Here is a 21,469-nt window from a genome sequence, read left to right on the forward strand (position 1 = left end):
AACGACAGTCCTTCGCAGAGGAGTCTCGTGTCTGTGGAGACGAGTAGTCTGCTGGGCTGCTGGTAAGAGGAACCTCCAGAGTTTCTCTCGGTCTTCACAACGGCTCATTTTCATGACTTCAGAAAACAAGAGCAAAGAGGGTCATAGTTCTCTACGGCACCATTTATGCTGCATCTAGAAACTGTACCAACATCTCTTTCACCTGCTAAAATTTTTCCTCTAGAAAGCTGCTGAGAGTTTTCTTGACAGCACAGACAGTTTACAACGCCTGAAATTTTTTTATGACATGCTATGAACTAAATTTAAATACTAGTGCCAAGAATGAGAATGATTTACCTCATTCTCTCCAGGGTGGGGCATACTCTAGTCTAATGACTTAGACGCTTATAATATCCCCCATGCTGCYGAGCTGTGTAAATCACTACAAATTACAAGGTTTCCATTTCAGATCACTTAAGTTCTTGAAGTAGGGCAGGCATGGGGGTGGGGAAATAGGGGCACATATTTGAGTTTTGGAGAAGCAATTGCTTCAGGCATAATCACAGTTTCTGGATCCTGCTGCATTCCTGCAAATCTGAATGCAGCTATTCACCTAAAAAGCAACAGCCAAGGGTATAAAGGAGAGCGCTCTCTATCCTCCCTTCTCAGTTTAAGCACTGCACATCTTGCCAAACACTTCCAAAGGCATTCAGATAGATCTGCTACMACACAAACTGACTTTTAGCACGACATCTGCCTGTAAGGTCAGCATAACAGTACTGAGATAGYGCAGCAGCATCGGACTCACTTGTCCGACAAGTTTATGAGTTTCAAATCAAACCACATCCACAGCTAATAACATGATTCATACAGTTTGCCATTTCTTACCAGGACTACCCGGATCCAGATGTTCAGGAAAACTTTGCCCAGACTCCAAAGTCTCAAGACATTCCTGAAGGACAGCCATATTTCTTATTAGTCTTTCAGGGCTAAATTGCATGCACCACTTCCAGCAGCAAAACTGATCCTAACAGGGTTCACAACAGGTAAAGCCAGTGCACTGCTTTTTTCTGAGCAGACTAGAGCAAAATTATCCAGAAGATCCCAGTGAGGGCAATGCATACTGTTTTCCAATATTACCCCACAACTGTTCCTGCTATGCAAAAAGGAGCACACACTAAAGGAGCAAGACCTATTATTGAAGGCCAAAACTACAAACTGCAAATTTCAATACATTTTCCCCATGAAGTTATTTTGACCACTGCAGACAATGTTTTCATATAATTCTAACAGGAAAAGATCATACATCTTCTAGCAATATATTTTTCAAAGCATCAAATAACTGCTAGAGAACAGGTTTTCTGTACTGTTTTTTGCAAGCATTAAGCAGAGAGACCAGCATCTGCCACAGCATTGCATYCATGCCTGCAAAGCCAAACGCAACCAGTAGATCTCATTTGAGACTTTCTTTACACCTTCAACATTATTCTTAATCTAAGATGTTGCAGTTTCAGGTTAAAATAAAGCTTTAATATTGAAGCTCCTGTTCTCTTAAATGTAAGTGATGAAGTAGCTTTTGGCCAGATAAGGATGTCCTTCCTGGACCTGCAGAACACTGCATATTCTTGTTACTAGGCACCAGCAACGTTCAAAACTACGTGGATATGTGTTTGATCTAATTCACTTGCTGAAAATAAGCAAAACTGTGKGCCTTTTTTTTCCTTTTCCTGGCTACCAGACATACAAATTCAAATATAGCTGAGAGAAAGACTGTGGTGGCCTCTAGTGGATGTTTTTCCCCTGCATCCCAAACTCATCACATAAATTGGTTGATAAGACCATATGTGCTCTACATCTAATCAGTATTTGCCAGATCATCCTGAAAGTGACAGTAGAGTAAGATGACTCTGAGAAGAGCAGCAAGTGAAAGATAAGACTAGTCTTGTCTTCCCCAACACCATTGATATTACAATGCCTGCCTTTCCCCACTATCTATGCTAGAGACAGTCACTTGACAGCTACATCCATCGGTGAAGCTGCTGTAGTTCTTAAAACTATGTATTTTCCATTGATTTTGTAACATTATTTTTTTTAAGCTACAATTGTGTCTTAACAGTGAATCTGGGAGCCACACAGTTCTTCATGAAAGCCTGATCTTCATCAAACGTTTTCTTTCACTTAATTTGAGGAGTTACGATTTATGATTGCTGAATTAAAGTATGATTAAGTAAATAGMTATATAGAAGCAAAACTGATTCATCTTTATGTGAGTTGAGTACATACTTATAAACAGAGATCCTTGGATCTGTTGTGAACAACTTTTCCATAGAGCAGCCAAACCAAGAGGAAGGCAACATTCAGAGTACAGACTCTAAGAACAGTTCAGCTTTTCCTAACTTTGGTGACAGTAATAGATACCCAATTTTCTAGCATCTTGCCTAGATAACCAATGGATCCATTTATAGGTTGTTGGTTGGACCAAATGGAATTTTACTCTTCTGTATCACTGATGCTCAAGTCTACAAGGCCTTTCAAAGTTGCTTAGCTGAAGTGCAGACACACCTGAATTTGAATAGTGAAGTCCCAAAGAGCACCAGCCATTACCCAAGGTAGCTTTTGGTATCTTCTCYCCAAGATCACGGTTCTGTTCTCTATCCTGGCAGTATTTTTCAAAAGATGCAAAACCCTGCACTAGTGTCAGAGAAGCCCCCCTTCCTAAGGTGGAGGATYGAGGCAGTTCCTCAAATTGCCACAAGGCGAGAACTCACTTGTGCATTCCTGGTTCATGTTGCATATGCTCCAGCTGGAGCTGCAGCACATTTCTGTTCAGCCCAAGAAACCAAGATTTCCTGGCTGAGTGTTCACTGGTTCAAATGGCCAGCACATTATATTKGTCCTTGATCCATATCTCACTGGTAACTGATGTTGCTGTTGACCACAAGCAAGGTCAAACACAATTTACATGCTTCCATTTTTGTAACAGACTATCCAAGCACAGTTTTAATTAGATACTCTTTATTTTGATATCCAGGAAAATGATAACAAGGTGACTGCTTATTACAGCTTCCACGGACTGGGGCTCCAGGCCTTACTGGCCTGGGTACTGTACACACACGAAAGACAACCCTTGCCACAAAGAACATACAATCTAAATAAACAAAACAAAGGTAATGATGAATCTAAGAAACAAAGAGGAGGAATCACCTGTGTGAGAACGCAACGTAGTTTTGGCTTGGTTAAAGCCTGGAGCTGAAGATTTGAAATTCATATCCCATTACAGCATTCCCATCACCACGGACTGAATTTTTATCTGTTGATTACAATGCAAGATACATCTTCAACATTTGACCTTACAGCTAACATAAGACAATACAAAGATCAAGTTCTTGCTCATAATTTGCCAATAGCTTTGTTAAGTTGTATACAACAGAAGTAGAATCTAAAAATTCAGAGATCGTAAGYGCCCAGTTTCCTAAATGAGAAAGGCAAATAGTGAATTGCAACACGGAAAATTTTGAGACTAACAAAACCATTCAGAAATACCAGTTCCTGCTAAAACAGTCATACTATACTGTTCATATACTACTCATATCTATTTCACTTCAGTATATCAGATTGGATAACATTGTTGTGTTCAGAATAAAGAAGTGACAACTATGTTGTGCTACATGACAATGCTCAACCTTAACATTAGCAACAATAAATAAGAAAAAAACGAATACTGAAAAACTATACCTTACATACTCCGATTCTGCAAAAATCTTCCAAACAAATAATAATAAAAAAAAAGTCACTTCTGGCGCACTTATCGTAGATTTGCCATCCTTGAGCTGAATAAAGTACTTGCAGAAACCCAAAATAAAAGCAACTGACAGGGCATAAAGAAAGATCAATAGCAAATGTCTTAGATTCAAAACTAGGGAGCATATTTATTTTTTAAACCTGAAATTAGATTTGTCATCTTTGTCATCTTTGTCTTGTCAACATAAAAAGAGCTTCTCTAAAAAGTAGAAAGAAGTCTAACACAGGTGCAGCTCCGAGCTCCTCACCCATCATTCACACAAGGGGAACTGACAGTTGCAGCTGTGAGTAGTAGCTCCACTTCACCAACAAAGGCACTTACTATCTGAACATGTGCTATATTCAAACGCTACATTTGAAATTAGGATAAATACGTTATGATACACTTTTAATAAGAGTTGCACTTTGCATTAAGTGGGTTCTGATGACACTCTGTATATCGCTTTGATGTGGTTATTACTTCTTGCCCGTCTGATCTAGAAACATTCAGGCACGCGCTGCTTCTATTTTAGTTCTGAAGAGCTCTCTGAATTCCTTAACGTGTACAGAACTAGGCTTACCAGATACAAACGTGACTAGTTCAGGGAGCAGTGAGAGGAGAGCAGAGGACAGCGCTGCAAGGAGGGGACAGTCACCATATAGATCCCTCACAACAACCTACAGCATACAGAAGAACCACCTGGACTAAACTAGCAATTCAAAGATAATCCATTACTAGCCATGTGAGAAATTCAAACCTGAACAGGACTTTCACTTTTTTTAATTACAGTCAATAAAGGAAACCACATCCCTACCACTCACCGAGACGAAGACTGGTATCAGTCTTTTGAAGAATTCTCTTCATTTTAGAGGATCTAGCCTAAATTTCCCCCCAAAGCTTACAGTTCGCAAGGCTTTTCTTTTCTTATAGCCTGTGCAAAAAGTAACCTAAACGCTTGTACAATAAGGTGACTATTACTACAGTCAACAGACTAGTTTGCTTTGTACGCAAGCTCTCAGTGGGTCTGTACAAGTACTGTGACTGTTTCTGCCTCATGTTCAAGTCCTTTAAAAACACATTTTCTGCAGAGAACAGTTAAGAGAGCAATGACCCACACTACATAGGAAGCTTAAGAGTGGCTATTAAGCTAGTTTCAGCCTCCTAGAGCACAGAAAAGCCCTGAACTGCAGAATCAAATGGAACAAAAAATAACTGTACCTTAAGAATCCACTAACGAACTTCTTAAAAGATAAAAACAGACAAAAAACCTCCAGCACACACACACAGAGGCATACAATGTACTCTCACAAAACTCYATGGAAGACCTACTGTGATACATAAAGGTCCATGTAAAAAGAAGCTGTGTTTCCTGGCCATTAAGAAAAGGAATCTTGTTTTTTGATCCAAGAGAAATTTTATCTCCAGAATTTCTATTTGTACATTTCCATTAGCACCTTCCACTTCTTGGTAACCCAGGAACTGTGACAGATAAAATACATCTCAATATAGCAGAGTATATTATTCCCCCTTCCCCCACACTACCTGGCAAAAATTCATAAATACCTAGTTTGGCATGTCAGGGCTACCAAACAGACCAGCTCCATTCCTGCATTGAAGACTGGACTCCAGGTCAATGAGGTCTTCCAGATCACACACCTAGTGCACTCTACTGTAGTTTTTCAATCAACAAAAAGTGCAGTTGAAAGCAGCAGTTGCCTTACACCCTCATGTACATTTTCTCCCTATCTTTTCTTCTGGTTTAAATACAAATATTTTGGTACTTGCAGGATTACTATCAGCCAACTTAATCCAGCTGAAAAACAATGAACAACAACGAGGTCAGTTTTCAGTCATACCAGCTTCCGATCTAGCTTACCACGTAACCAAAAATGCTAGTGCTAGAACAAGAGAAGGGGCAGAACCCCACATTTGGCTGCAACCTACATTACTTTCAGCTTAGCGTGACTATGAAATTGCTCCCTTCTCTGCTCCATTTCAAGTTTTGCCCCCAACAAAATCACTTCAGGTGCAGTTACTCAGATACCCCCCACCAAAGAAAAGCAAAAGGATGGGAGATACATTTTAACCCTGCTTACAGAYGCCAAATTACTTGTATCTTAAAGCTTCACATTGCATTTGAAAATTCTGGGTAATTCTATAAACACAACTAAAATTTTCAAAGAAGTGTTTAAGAAAAACACTAGAATGTTTTTCAGGAACTACCAATTTTCAAAATACAATACCCTAACATACATCATTTACTTTATTATTACAACACTGTCAGAAGTAGWCTGAGCCTTCTCTGCAAGACAAATGCCTTGATTAATCCTAAATTTGGGCACTGGATTGCACAAAAAGCAGTGTTTCTAAAGTGCCATGTTCACATATAATTCACATAGGAAAACCAAAAAAACACCTCTGCAACTTGTTAAGAGCAGAAAGCATCCAAATAGGAGTAAATATTCTGAAAATTTAGTTAAGCTGCTCTGTATTGTGTTTGTACTTAGAAATTACATATTAGTTAGCAAAGAACTGGTTTTGATAATACAGTCTGGCACATAAACCAAAGCATACACTTGGGGAAAAAAATGCTTGAAATCATCTGTTGCAAGTCTTGAAAGAGTTCAGACAAGACAGCAGGGTTTTAACAGAACAAAATAAAACCCCTAACCGCAGTCTGCATGAACCACTCAATTCAAATCCACGTACATGGGAAGAAGCCTTCTCTCTGTGAGACCTGGCAATTGACCAGGACAAATTACTACAGCTAGCCAAGCATTATTTTATTAGGTATAGGAATGCGGCAAGTTCTTTAGTCATTTCCATTTCTAATACTTCTCATACCAAAATTCTGGAAACAAGATTAGACAATTACGTTTTCTTCTGGCTTACTGAAGCCTAGATTACAAATGAAGAGCTAAAATGTAGTAAGGTCTGAAAGTCCAAATTTTAAGTAACTTGAAAAAGTTATCCAGGCAAAGAAAGAATAACCTAATGTAAAAACAGGTAAGCAAAACTTAAGATTTTGAGATTTGTTTTTCATCAATTCATGCGGGTGAGTTCTGCCCCAAGGACAAAAATAAAAAAGATTATTGCTTTTGCAGGAAGAATGACTCATCCAGAACTATAAATATATATATTTAGTTATGATACAGAAGGCAACAGACACTACATTTCATTACTCTCTTCAAATCCTAGGACAACTGAAATCCTTGTCTAATAGTAGGCAGAATGGCAACTCCTGTAAGGCAAGGATGAAGATTAAGCCATCGTAAAAACGAAAGTGCTTTTTGTAAAGTCCAAAGGCCAAAAATGCCCATAAGGCCAAAAGGAGACAAAAAGCAATGTCAACAGTAACAGGCAAAAATATACTCTCTTGAAGTTTTTGGAAGTGAACTTGAAATTTACATTTCAAGACTACAGTGYCAAAGAATGAATTTTACAAGAAACAGTTTGCCTTAGGGAAACGACTATTATAACCCTCAGATTCAGAGCTTAAGTACCTCCTTAAAAGCGCCCTTCATAATTTGTTCCCTCGGCCTTTAAGATTTGGACAGCACCAAGACAACCAGAAACTGCAGATGCAATTTTGATGCTTTGGCATCGAAGTACCAGGCTAGAAACTGTACAAATCTGCTCCTTCTGGCTTAAGGTACAACTTGAAAGCAAGGCACACATATTCAGTGAAGGTCTTTGTTAGAAACATCAGACATGAAACAGTTTTGTGAATATTTAATGTATACAATTCCCTCAAAATTTGTGAGCTCCAATCTTCCAGTTTTATGGTCAGATTTGATAGATTCACAGTTACACCACTTAATTTTTACTTCTTCAAACCAATACATAATACAGCTACTTYCACTGAAGCAGACTGGGCATATTTCATGGCATGCTGCCCCAGAGTTTTTAGGTCAAGCAAGTCCAAGTCTGTAATAACTTCAGGAGCTGTGAAGCAATTACCCAAGAACTGTGACTTAAATTAGTTGAAACATATAGCGAAGTATGTTGTAACAACCATAAATAGCACTACAGTGATTGAAGAATGGATAGTTATGTGTAGTCAAGATTCTGTACTAGAAATGTTTATTCTGTAGAGTAAGGAACCAAACTGTAAAAGATACAGAACGTAGAGTTACTATTTTGTTGGGCATCAACTCAACTTTACCGACAGCTTACAACTAGAACTATTTTATCAACTTGGTTGCTATAATCACTCCTACTTATTCAATAAGCAGCCCAAAGTTTGTGTTAACTTGAAAGCCTAATTTATCAGCTTCTTCTGAAGAATAAATTCAGTCTTCAACTCATTCTCAAGTGAAACGGGATGAATTATAGCCATTACAAAGGGATACAAATAAAAACATTAACTGTGTACTAAACCGGAAAATTAACTGGACAAAGCTTCACATCTAATACAACTATGAAAGATAGATATGGAAAAAAATCTTAAGATTTTTCCAGTTGTAGCAAAGGGCACAACAAATCAATTTTAAGAAGTTGTAGCTTTTAAATATTTTTTCATAAAAATATATATGGGAGGAATCAAACTATTTCCTAACAGAGGTGAAACAAAGCAAAATAGTTAGAATAAAGGAATGTTTGTCGTAACTTGATCCATTTATCTAACAAATTCCCTCTTTATGGAAGCATTACATGCCTCCTAAAACAAACACAACACCACACAGCAAGAACCTCCACCCTCTAAAATCAGACAAACAGGTTTTCAAAGAAGGTCCAATGCACACTAATTCTGAGATATGTACAGTGTAGAAGCACAGACAGGAGTTAACAGTGCTACTCAAATCAACTCTATGACATACATTCTCCCTTCTAATTTTCAAGTGCTAAAGCTATATCTCAGAAAGGTTTTTATTCCTTTTAAGAGATTTCTAACCAACATAGACAATAAGACTCTGCAACATTTCCAATCAGTTCAGTTTTCTTTAATGATATGGGGCAACTCTTAGAACAGATATTGTAGTTAATAACTACAAAATTAAAGAGTTTTTTGGTATGGTCTTAGAAATCCAATTTGAACTGTAAATTTGATCCAAGGTAATATACTGAAAAGCTATGACATCTATACTAAGTTCTTACTTCAATTTTGTAATACTTCCTGGAAAAAGTGATGTTGGTAGAACAGTATTTATCAAGATTACAAAAACTGGAAAGAAATAATACATTGCATCAGTGATCCTCATTAAGTGATTTCATCACAATAAATGTTTAAAAAAGTGTCAATGTTATTTAAAAAGTGTTGCACCCCCCCCAAGTATTTGAAGACAGATAGACCCTTCTTAGTCAAAATGGCTTTTAAAAAAAGTTTCACAAAACAATAGCAATAATCAAAAAACATGAACTGTATTTTCTTTAATCTGTAACATCTCTAGTGCTGAAGGGCCTTCCATGTAAAAAGCAGATTCTTTGGGGACATTAGTCAATTAACTTAATAAAACCCAGTTTTACGAGGATTTTTCCTTCCTGCTACGAGGCGAGTCTGCTCCATTTGAGGTCACTGTTCCATTTATTCCATTTTCTAGAAAAAAAAGAAAATGTATGTTTCAAATAAAATGAGATGCTTTGCATTCTATTACTTTTAATTAGGTCCTAAGCAAATAGTTTTTAAACTTCTTTTCTGATATAACTTCATTAAATCCCATCATTATCTTTATAATGCAATAATATAATGAAGAAGTTTATAAATAGTGCAAGGTTTAAAGTTTACTAAGATAACCAAAATGACATGATAGGACACTTTCCGGGGCATGAAACTGTCTAGTTTCCTGACACGGCCAGACCTAGACTGAGAAACAAGATCAGCTGCAATATTTTCTCTTAAAAGTAAGATATTCAACCTGCAGGTGAGAGAGTCATTTGAAATTTTGGAGCCACACAGTATACACGTAACTCCCCAGTATAGTTCTTTATTGTTTTGCCCATGTTTCTCACTTTAATTCTTGCCAGAATTACACTCCTTCACCTACCTTCACAAACTTTTCATATAGTTATGACTTTTTTAAAAATATTCATATATGCACACAAACTTTCACATACAGAACTATGTTTTGGGAAAGTATTTACATAGATAAGATGGACTGAAGTAAAACAGTAGTTAGATTGAAGAGAAGCATCCCAAAATCCCAAACGTGGGAAAGTTCAAGCACAAAATTGGGCATCCATCTAAGAATACAAAGCAAGAACCTCTTACCAGCCTCATCTCTCTATTTCTATACCCACTTCTAGCGCACCTTAAAGGTCTCAAAAACTTGTTATCTGCACAAGTATCACAGAGACTATTCAATAGCAAAAGTGTGCCCTGGAACAAAAAATGACCCACAATCTATGGGCTTAAAATGCACACAATTTATAGAAAAGGGGAGCAACACAATACCACTATGAACTAAGGTACCCCAGATCTGAAGACTAGATATCCACAGCCAGCTCTAATGCTTCCTGCATTACTCAATTGAGTCTTTGCTCAAAAGACTTAAAAGTATCATTCTCATTTCAAGTAGTTATATTCTTTTGCACAAGTAACTGGTTAAATTGATGGGATGATTGTTTTCCAGCTGATGTTTTGGAGACGTACTACAGATTGCCAGTAGAGAATGGTCAATCCACAAACAACTGCCTATCATCCTCTCTCCACCACTACATACAAATGCCATTATTTAAGCAAACAAGCAATAAAGGTAACAGATACACCCAATTACTCCCATAAGAACATTCAGACTCTATCCAAATTTATTATTACTTGGCTACAAGTGACACACCGTAATTGTTAGCCTGTGTAAGGCAGTCCTTGAATTCTTCTCAAAAAGGCAAAAAGGTTGAGCTGCTCTCAATTTAAGAAGCTTAGTGTCAATGAGCAAGACTAAAGCCAGTTAACTGAAATGTTACTGCCAGTTAAGTAAAACAAACAAAATAACAAACAAGAACTAGCATGTGTCCAGGTACCAAAAACTACTGCACCAAGAGGATTTTTCCTACCATGTCATTTCTTGTTTTCAATCTGTTGATAAGTAACACATTTTACTGGGCTCTAGTACACAAAATCAATCCAGCCACAAAAATAAAGACTATTTTAACACAGCTTAATTGCATGTATTACTCTTTCAGAAACTCTGGCTTGCTGCATCCTGTACAAACAGCACCAGACTCCTATCTGCACAGCAGAAAAATCTGAGATGACATTCATCTTTGAGATTTTAGAAGTGCTTTTTTCCTTGCATTTAAAATATTAGGTGTAAGACTCTCCAGAAAAAAAAAATGTCTTTAAGAACAGCAAATTCACAAATTACATGAATTAAATAGTTTAAGGGATTTAAAAGCCACTACATTTTTGACTCATTGATTTAAATGCAACTTAAGTTTCTGTTTTAAGAATATTAGTAGATTTAATTCCACAAGAAATGCAGTAAAATAAGTATGAAGCTCTGAATCAGTAAGAAACTTGCACAGGAAAATAACTTCACTCAATTAAAAACAGAAGTCCAGCTTCCAAAGAAGTTCTTTAGTGTTCTTAACTTCTACAGATCATACTGACACCACCTCCTTACATGCTAGCTTTAGCAGAAAGGGGAAAAAAACCCCAAATCATGGTTAGTTAAAAACAGTCAAAAGGGAATCTAGAAGTAGACTCTAAAGTACATGATTTTAAGARAGGGTAAAACTTGAAAATAAATCACAATTGTGCGTGATTATATATCTCAGTTCTCAGTGCAAATCCTATCTTTGTTTTCTTTACACACTCAGKGTTAGTGTATCAGAAACTGAAATAGGTTGGTGACAAGTGATTAGTAGCACAAGATCAACCATGTTTTAACAAGCTTTGAAATGACTGAAGCAGGAATCACTCTGTTTCATAATACGGAAATTATAATTATTTAAGCTAGCAACAGCTAGGTGGAAGTTTAACTGTTAGTACAACAGAAATATTTAACTTTTTTTAATGGAGCACATTGTTTTCCTTGGAGAAGGAAGCATTCTGTTCATCTATTATGTGCCTTCCATAAAAAAAGGTTTAATATTATCAAAAGCCCAAACCTGGAGTCATTAATTCATTTTCAAAAACTTTTGTTTAGGTTGACAATGACGAGCAGTTATTAATTCCCCTTAAAAAAAAACATCAAAACTCTATTTTTAGTAAAGACAGTTCAATATAAGTAAGTTTTCCTATTTGCTGGATCATCCAACTTTTCCCTTACCTTAAAGRCCCAGGGCCTAGTGGCACTGAAGAAACATACTCAAAATCCATGGTAAGAAAAATTGAGGTAATTGACTATGAAATTTGAACTAAAAATGTCTGTTGCCTTTTATAACTGAACAAATCACAATGATACATTTCGCTCAAGTAATAAAATTAGACATACGCTTCATGTCATATTAACCCCAGAAACAGTAATTCCTTCATTCAGTCAACTAGAAGAGAAAGCGAAACAATTAATTTATATGTAAATAATATTTTTGTAAATCCTTTTTGTTAAATAAAGTTTCGGTAATTGAGTCGTCTCTTGAGACTGAAATATAATTCTTTTTTTAAAAGAAATTATATTAAAAAAAAAAGGCTTTCCTTTACTTTAGATCTTTTTGAGAAGTCAAGGCAACAGGAAACCTGTAAATATGTAAATACAAACCTCTTTCTTTTCTGGAGGTCTTTCCTTTAGCTGTTACAAACTTCTTTTTCACTGACTGAGGCTGAGAAGAAGAATGTTCTCTCCACCTCCGAAGCTGGAAATTAATGAACTTCCACATCATAAATGCTTGAGCCATACAGATAGAGGCCAGTACACTGATTCTAGAAACAAACACAGTTAAAGGCTTATCAGTAAGTTTATCTAGTTATCCAAACAGGAAAGAAAAGAACCACCTTGCCTCGCACAGCCTTTTGTACGTCAGAAACTGCCTTCTTACTCAGGTTCCTCAAACGCATTGAAGTGACTCCTTCAAGACAACATGAATTTGTAAGGTTAAGAAAAATTACTACTTTTTTTCCTCTCTCACTAGTGACATCCATTTTCTCATTTTTCAACCAGAGATGCAAGAGTTAGTTCACATACAGCAACTGGGCTTAGAACACCAGAAGAAAGATAGAGATGCAGTGATAGTAAAGATTTTGCACTTCCATCAAAACTGAGAAGCACTAGATTTATTTCTTGCCATCTCCTTCTTGGAGTCACCCTTTAGGTACCAGGTGGCTACAGCTGGAAATAGGGTAAAAGGCAGTCCGGCATTTCTGGGTATCAGTTCTAGAGGATAATGCTGACATTGGGAATGTTTTTACAACTTCATTTTCTGCATTTAATTCATAAAAAGAGCATATCTGTATATGCTGTTTGAGTATATCTTATGTATGCTGGCTGAGTATTCTCCATCATATGACAGCAACAGGAGCTGTAATCAGCCATCAGTGAGAACCATCAGCCAGCATCAAAGATGCTCTGGGCATAATGCCGATCTACATAGATGCACTGAWATTTAAGGTTTCTTTGCAAAGTTGCACATCCAGAATTCAATTGACTAAAACAGTTGAAAGGAATTTCTGTAAATGGATAATCCTTTTAATTCTGGTTCTTCCAGCAAAAATAAGTAACCAATCATGAATTCCTCAAATGTAGACTGTAAAATTTTCAATTCTTTTCATTGTATCTTACACCTTCTTTACAGATGCTATACCTATTGATCCCATGAGTTGTATGAAAACTCCTAACACTTCGGTATTACTAACATTAATATTGCACAGGTCATAATGTGTATTTAACACAAGTTTACACTTGTGCTTAAAAACCATTCCAAGTTTGTTTTACCTAACAGCCAGGATATTAAAGTTCCCAGTACTGAAATTCAGCTGCTGATCTTCTGCTCTTGCCAGTCCAAAACCAAAAGTGAGGACAGAAAGAATCAAAGTGAGAAGTCTTCCCAAAACAAAGAGAACTGCCCACAGCGAAAACCTGCAAAGAACACCACCACAAACTAAATCAATTCTCTGCATTAGTTCACAATACAAATTCACAATACAAGTGTTTAATGTTTACTCTCCTTACTGTGTGAATTCAAGAAAGCATTTGGATTTAAAAAGCTTAACCTCATTCATTATTTTGCACCCATTCTAAAGTAATCTTGTATTTCAAGTATTCATAGAAGGCAAAGAGCAAGCAAACCCTTGCCTCACAATCGTTTTCTACAAGTCAGAAGTATGTATAAAAACAAATTTCAGCCGAACTCAGACGAACGTGCCTTCCATTACACTGGAACACAAGCATATTTTCAGTTTCTAAAAAATTCACTGCAAGAGCAATCTGCRTTGTTCTTTCCTCTGCACAGTGCTACACCTCAAAATGTTTTTTACTGTATTAGTAAGTGCAAAACTTTATTTCAGTTTTTATAATTACAAATATTTACTTGAATAGCTGAATAAGCTTAAAAATAAGTAGGTGTTTTATAAATAAAAATACTATTAATTTGGAGAGCTCTTGCTTCTAAGCAAACACGATGTGAACTTGCTTTTAATTTTGGCTTCTAGCTATCAAATACACAAGCCTAACAGAAATTACAAGAATTAAAAGATAATAACAACTACTTACCCCTTCTGATATCTTTCATCACTGAAGTAGAAAAGTCGGGATATGTGGAAAAGAAATTCAACGAAGTAATGCAATACCAGAAGAACAAGTCCAAGATGGGTCAGACTATCAAAACAAGTAAAACAAATGGTCAAACATTTTGTTAAGATGGTTAAGAGCAAAGTCAAAAGAAAAAGCTTAGAGCTGACTTACTTTAGAAGATAGGCTCCAGCAATATGAAAGAGATAAAGTCCAATGTATACAATTTGGCGAAAGATATCCTCCTATTAAAAAGGAAAAAAATTATACATTATACAATGTCTCCTATTTTCTCGTATTTGAAATTTTTTGCCTACTCAGCTACTGAGTAGCTAGCTAATTGATGTAGCCAATTACTTAACTCAAATCTTCAAATTCCACACCAAACTTGCTGCTTACTTACCAATAACATTTATTGTATTTCTTCACAATAGTGTGCATCTGAGATAGACATCAAATTGATGTTTTTTAAAAGGGCACCACACTTTCTCAGATATGACATCTGGGGATTTGTACTAGCTTTTACAGTATTTGATTAGCATGTATTACTGTATTCTCAGTTAATCTACAGTTCTACAAGTTTGCTGCACATCAGATTCTGTCTAGAGAAGCAATTCTCTAACAATAAATTGCTAGAGAAACAAAAGAACAGAATGTCTGATCCAACACGAAAAGATATGCAAGTGTTGACAACTATTTTAAAAATACAAGGTCATCTAAGATGCTGACACAATGTTAATGACAAAGATAAAGAACAATGTTATTAAGCAGAGATGCTAGTCTACATGGTCACACTTCAATGTAGATTTTAGCCAGCTGCATTGGATTGCACTTCATAGAAACTAAACAGCAAAGAGACATGAATTAGAACATGGATACAGGGCACTGAAGGCAGAAGGTTCCACTTTTGAACAGAACAATCACCAAAGTACACAAGGCCACAACAATAATTGTAGTCTTGAAATGGTAAATAGGACATATTCAAAAGTGCTCAAGAAACTCCTACTTCCTGGAAAGATTCCCTAAACTTCAGATAACGGGGCTTCAGATTTGTCTTGGCTGTATGAAATAATAAAGTTTAAGAAGTTCACCTTGCAAGACATATGCTAAGTTACACAATACTATCTCAAAGTCAACAGAAGTACAGAATTTATCACTTGCCAAAACACCTAGCAACACACAGGCACAGAAAATGACTTATTCTAAATGCTCTGAAAGAAAGTAAGAAACAAGCTCTATTAGACCAATTACAGAGTAGTCCTTTCAGATCCTCAGTTTCTCTAACTACTACTAGAACAAGCTTTTCACATTGTATCTTCAGAACTGAGGTATTATTTAAATATATATCCCTTGCCACTCTGCTAAGAGTAACTATTAGATACTGGAGACCTACAGGGGTAACACTACATGGTAGTGTGGAGGCACACACTACCATATAGAAAGCTGCAATAGGAAGGTTTTCCCTTGTTGTCTGTCAGCAATATGGACAAACAGATCTAAGTGAAGATGGCAGTTCCTTGGAAATAAGGAATAAGATAGAGAAGCCAAGATGAGAGAGATTAAGTTGTGATAAAAGAAATATTAATTATAAACTTGCTAAAATAAATGAGCTATTACTACTAACAAAACTTTTTTCTGTAAGGTATAGGTCAAAATTCCAAGGAGAGACCCAGCAAAACACTACTATTCACTACCCAGCACTTCTACCACTTGTCACATCTTAAAGTTATGCTGAAGAAAAAAACATTTTGATGTCAAGTCAAATTCCAGTGATTTCTCTAGCAGAATCTGGGAACATCAGCCCCACTGTGTATTTTTAGATACAGGATGCCTGCAAAACACCAGTGTTTAAGCTGATTCTGATCAGCATGAAGACAAAGCATCTCAGTATTATTCTCTCAAGTCTGCTATAGGCTCTTGAACAAGGACCTCTGACTGCATAACACTTACACTTTCTTGACCGAAGCAGAATTCTGACAGCAGAGACTACTCAATCTAGTCACAGAGTAACAAACGAAGAAGTTTAAAAAGGAAATCTGATAGGTAAAATGAGCCTGAGAAATGAACATGCAAAACTACATTTTAGGTCACTCAAGGAAGGCTACAGACTTGCTACAAAAGTCTACAGTAAACTCAGCATTAACACCACCACTGCAAACCCCAACAGGAAAATTTCTTTAGAATGAATGTGCAGTTGAAAATTCATCAAAAAAAAAAAAAATCTCAATACACAACTAACCAGAACTTTTGCTGAGGATAACTGTCTTTACAACAAATCCTTAAGAGTAATAYTCCTTGGAGTTAGAAAATTATTCACTGCCTATATTCTGTATCACTCATGCATCATCATGAAACAGTATTGTACTTCAACGAAATTATTCAGACTCTTAATTACAAGAAAAAAGTTCAAAATAAACCTCACATTCAGTTGTTCAAAGGAAAATCCAAACTCTTACAGTAAATGAGAAATACTAGTAAGTTTTATTTACACAACAGATATGTAGGTATTTTACTGCAATTAGAAATAATGACTTAACCAAAAAAAGTCACTGTTTTCTATAGAAATATGAGCACACCCAAAAATTCTTCAAGAATAGTACACAAAAAGAACAGGATGGAAATCCAAGATCACACATTACTCTGAAGGTCCAAAACAAATGAACTAATTTTGCTGCTAGATTTGAATTGTTTGGAGTTTATCCAGTTTACATTTTGAACTTACTTTTTTGGTTTTCTGGAARTACAGTTCTGGAAAAGCATGAAACCAGTATGCCAACTGTGAGATGTAGAAAAACTTCATTTGAAATCTGTAAAATAAAGCAAGAATTGAAAAATATTACCTTTCATAAATGAATTTAAAATGATTCAGAAACTTTCTAGTAAATATATTTAATCACTATCTCTAAGGAGGGAATAATACAAAATAATACAGATCTTTACTGCCACAGCCAACACTATYGTCAAAAGCAAGATTTCTAAAAAAATAAAGTAAGAGAAATAAATAAAACTTGTAAAAACTTCATCTTTAAATAATGGCCTAAATAAAGTGCACTTTGTAAGCAACAAATTGGCAGAGAATCAATCTCCATCAATATAAACAAAAATATATCAGTGAAYAGTTTCACAAACTACTTAAGTCTATGCAGATTGCATATGATAAATTCTATGTTTAAAATGTCTGACAGCTCCCCATGCTCAGTAACTCTTTAAAAAAAGGCCTTACGGAATCAGAGTGTGTGGGTAGTCCCTCCACAGAGAGGTAGGATCTGATATATAGTTCTCCTGAAAAAAGCAAATCAAACAAAAAAGTGGAAAAAAGTAAAAAACAAACAATGTTGCTACTTCCTAGCTATAAATAAYGAAAGTATATAAACACATATGAATAAAAGTTGCAGACAAAGGGCTATTCCATTTACAAAAGAACAGATGACTGGCTTAAAAAAAGACCCAAACAAAATACATGTTAATTCAAGCAAAGAGTGACCTTATCAGATGGAAGTTATTTCAGCATCACTACAGCTGTAAGTTCTCCCATGTAAACTGTCAACAAGCTTAGAGAATAACCAAGAGGAGAGAAGTTTCAGAAAAAAAGGCATTATGATACAGGAAAAAAAAAATCACATCTTTCCCTTTTTTGAAACTCAAACTTCCATCATCAGTACAAAATAACGTCTGAGTTTAATAAAGTAAAAAATGACTTTTTAATAAATTTCTTTGAATGGGAAATCCAATTAAATCAAACTAAACAACAGTGACAGCTCAGTCACTGCTCAGTCAGTTAAATAGAATTTTGCATCGTCTATAACCTAATACTAGAAAAAGACCTGATAAAACAGTAAGTCATCATCATAAATAAGTGCAACTTTTAAAATGTTATACTATAAACACAAGAGAGCATACTTACAGAGACAAGAATACTTGTGCCCCAAACACAGGAGAAAAGGTAGAATGCACTAAGTTGCCCAGATTCGTTGAACTTGCTATGCTTTGTTTTTGAAAAGTGCATTTTCCTGTTAATTTTCTAAAATGAAAATCCAGTGTTATTTATATGTTTTAGCATTTAACAGTTAGAAGTTCTAACGCAAAATTTACTTCTAACAATCACAAAAACTAATTAAAACCCAACAATTATTGTAATGAAATTAGTATTTTGTACTTACATCCAGTACATACTCCTGAATAATAGCATGTATGATTATTGCTACAAGCATGTAAAAGAAAATTGTAGCCAAATCCTTGATACCGTAATGATAGAGAGAGATTGTTTCTGCAGATTGTTCTTCTAAAAGAAAAAAAAAAAAATCAAATTTAACTGTCAGGTGCTGAAACAGTTTAATCACTAGTAAGTTTGTTTCTCAAAGCGTAATCTTTCAGACAGAAGATACCTGTTCTGCTGACAACAAACTAAAGTCAAATTAAACAATCATAATGAGCTAGGCCACTGTACGAAGCTTACTGTAATCTCCTCCATCACATTACAAACTAAACTTGTTTCTGGAAGGACATTCTATAAAAACAATGTAATTGCATTTTGGCAGTTTGTCCAAGTACATTGAAACAGGACTCTAAAATTATGTTAAATTATCACACACCCTCCTTTGACTAGCAGATATAGTCATTTACAAAACCAAAATAAGAATTAATGTGAACTTAACAGTCAGATAGGGTTTTAGTTCTAATGATAAATCCAGCATAACAGAAATATTTTTACTAAACTGATTTTGTTAAAATAGTTTCACTGGAAAGAGTTTAAAGTGAAATCCTTGAAAACTACTTAGTATTTACTCAAAGAAAGTAATTCATCTGACCCTCAGTTTAGAAAATACAGCTAAACTGTATGACTAAACTCCTACAAGACACATACCTGTGGCAGGAATGGTAACATTATACTGAAGTGTAACAAAAATGACAGCTGCTTTTGCTGTAATCTGAAAGAGAAAAACAACAGTGTTATTCCACTGAAATAAACTATATTAAACTGAAAACATTTGCTCTTGGTCTTAGTACCCTTCCCCAACCTGTCTTTCCCCRACACCCCTAAAAACGAACAACTCCCCCTACACCCCTAAAAACAAACAACTCCCATTTGCATGTCACTCATCTGACAGATAGAACAGACTGTACAATATTTGTTTGCAAATATACATTCTCCTGAATGAMATACCATCAAAAATTCTTTTGACAGATAGTCTTTACCAGAACATTAAATGATACCATATAGTGCAATACTTTCTCCAATACACGGTACTAATATATTAACAGCACGAAAAATAGCCTGTAATGCTTTGAGCATGCTGTACACAGTAGGGTCTCAGAATAAACTCCATTTAAAATCACTTTTTAATTTGRCAAGTTTTCAAGGTCAAAATCATACTCATTTCTGTGAGTGATGTGGAAAGTGTGGATAGGTAAGATTAAAAAAAAGAATGGAGAACCTTTTTGGGCTAGCTGCATACCAACTCAGTAACACAGCACCATTTTGACTCTGCATGCTCTTTGGTAAAAAAGCGTAAAACAAAGCAAATGAAATTTAGCAGTAGTAATGTCACCCTTTTATGATGGACAGTAAGAAAAAGCAGAATGAATAGAAGAAAGCGGGGGGGGGAGAAAGCTTTTCTGAAAGTTTTTTTTTTTGGGGGGGGGGGCATAGTACTATAAAACCCTCAACAAATAAGCAGCAGCACAAGTTCCTATCTGTAAGTATCAATTAATTTTCAAGTTTAAGACAGCTTTGGGGGACCTCAATATCACAAATCAACATATCTTCTCTGATAAGATAGCCTCCCCCAAGATTTCCAATATTTATGATCTGATCTGTTTCTCATTGCTATATAAAACTAGCAACCTTGCTGTGTTTATAGAATTGACAGGAAATATCCTTAGGAATCTTGAAAGAATAATTTGGCTATCTGAAGATAACTTCTAGGTTATTATCTGTACGTTATTATCTACAAGAAATGAAATTTTACTTCCCCTCCAGTACTTTGTAAACAAGCCCTAGATTTCTCCATCTCTGATTTCTCTAAATATACAATGTTCACTCCATATAGCTTCAGGGAAACCAAGTAGTTTGCCTGAATTACTTAAGCTGCCTCGGGCAGCTGCCTATACAGTTAAGGGAATCTTCAGAAAACAAATCAAAGCACCTAGCTGATTCCAAATTGCCCTTTGAAGGCTCTGTAARCTATGCACAAATTCCTAATTCAGTCTGTAAGTCAGGCAGTATAAATACCATGCCAACAGTACGCACAGTGGATAATTTCTTAGTCCTGTTATCAAAACATTTCAAAAACGACAACAATCTGTACAGTCAGAGCACATTTGTACCACCAAAGCCAAAGGTGCCTTCTACCAGAATAGATTTCAGGCATGGGTAGAATCCCTTCCAAACTTCAGTATTATCAGAATTAGTAAATAAAGTAAGACACAATTAAATAAAAAAAATAAAGCTTTAAGTCTGTAAGGCCTCATTTGCCAGAAAACCACCATAGGCTGCCTTGGTGGTTTTTAATAATAAAACCAAACACAACAGCTTTCAGTCTGTCCTTGTTAATTTTCTTTCTGTATATTTCCACTATTGTTAAAACAGAAGAACTCCACTGGCCACTAATGCCCAACAGTATCAAAACCCTGATAAAATGACTCTGAAAAACACCTACAAGTTTTTAGCCAAATGGCTAGGATACTGAGAAGCCTACAGGTTACAACAGCCCACCAGAAACACTCGGGCAGCAAAAATGGAAGCATCCTGCGTTGATGGGATACCGCTAACGGCATCTGGGAAAGCAGCTGAGAAGAGCCAAAAAGGAACGTTTTACAACTTCAGCAGCCAAGCTCAGCTTTTTATTTACTTGTTTTTCCTCACAGTCTACCAACTTTTAGGGTCACGCAGGAAGAGCTTCACCTCGCGCACCCCACCACAGAGGCCCGCGAGGGGCACCGGGCCTGAGCCCGCCACGGAGCCGCGCTCCCGGCGCCTCCCTCCGGGACGGGCGAGCGGGCTAACGACAAAGCCCGGCTGTTATCACCGGAGAGCGGCGGGAGGCAGCGCCGGCTCGGCGGCGGTTGGGGTCGGCGGAACGGCCGGGCCGCCGCGCGCACGCGCCTC

At 36.3% G+C, this 21,469-nt stretch overlaps 1 protein-coding gene across 1 annotated transcript; it reads right to left on the bottom strand.

Annotated features, from left to right (window-relative positions):
- Positions 1–2,977: 2,977 nt before the first annotated feature.
- On the bottom strand, positions 2,978–19,310 carry TRAM1 (translocation associated membrane protein 1). The gene is made up of 10 exons (XM_085324981.1): positions 19,226–19,310; positions 18,522–18,643; positions 18,266–18,382; positions 17,585–17,643; positions 17,084–17,168; positions 14,536–14,606; positions 14,344–14,448; positions 13,567–13,710; positions 12,397–12,557; positions 2,978–9,296 (listed from the first exon to the last, which is right to left on the bottom strand). Exons 2-10 carry the CDS (start codon positions 18,570–18,572, stop codon positions 9,223–9,225), a joined length of 867 nt encoding a protein of 288 aa, XP_085181107.1. The 5' UTR covers positions 18,573–18,643; positions 19,226–19,310; the 3' UTR covers positions 2,978–9,222.
- Between the last annotated feature and the right edge of the window lie 2,159 nt (positions 19,311–21,469).

The sequence above is a fragment of the Rhea americana genome, unplaced genomic scaffold (genome assembly GCF_003343005.1).
Source record: "Rhea americana isolate MKP2758 unplaced genomic scaffold, rheAme1 scaffold_121, whole genome shotgun sequence".
In the NCBI taxonomy this organism is placed as follows: Eukaryota; Metazoa; Chordata; class Aves; order Rheiformes; family Rheidae; genus Rhea; species Rhea americana.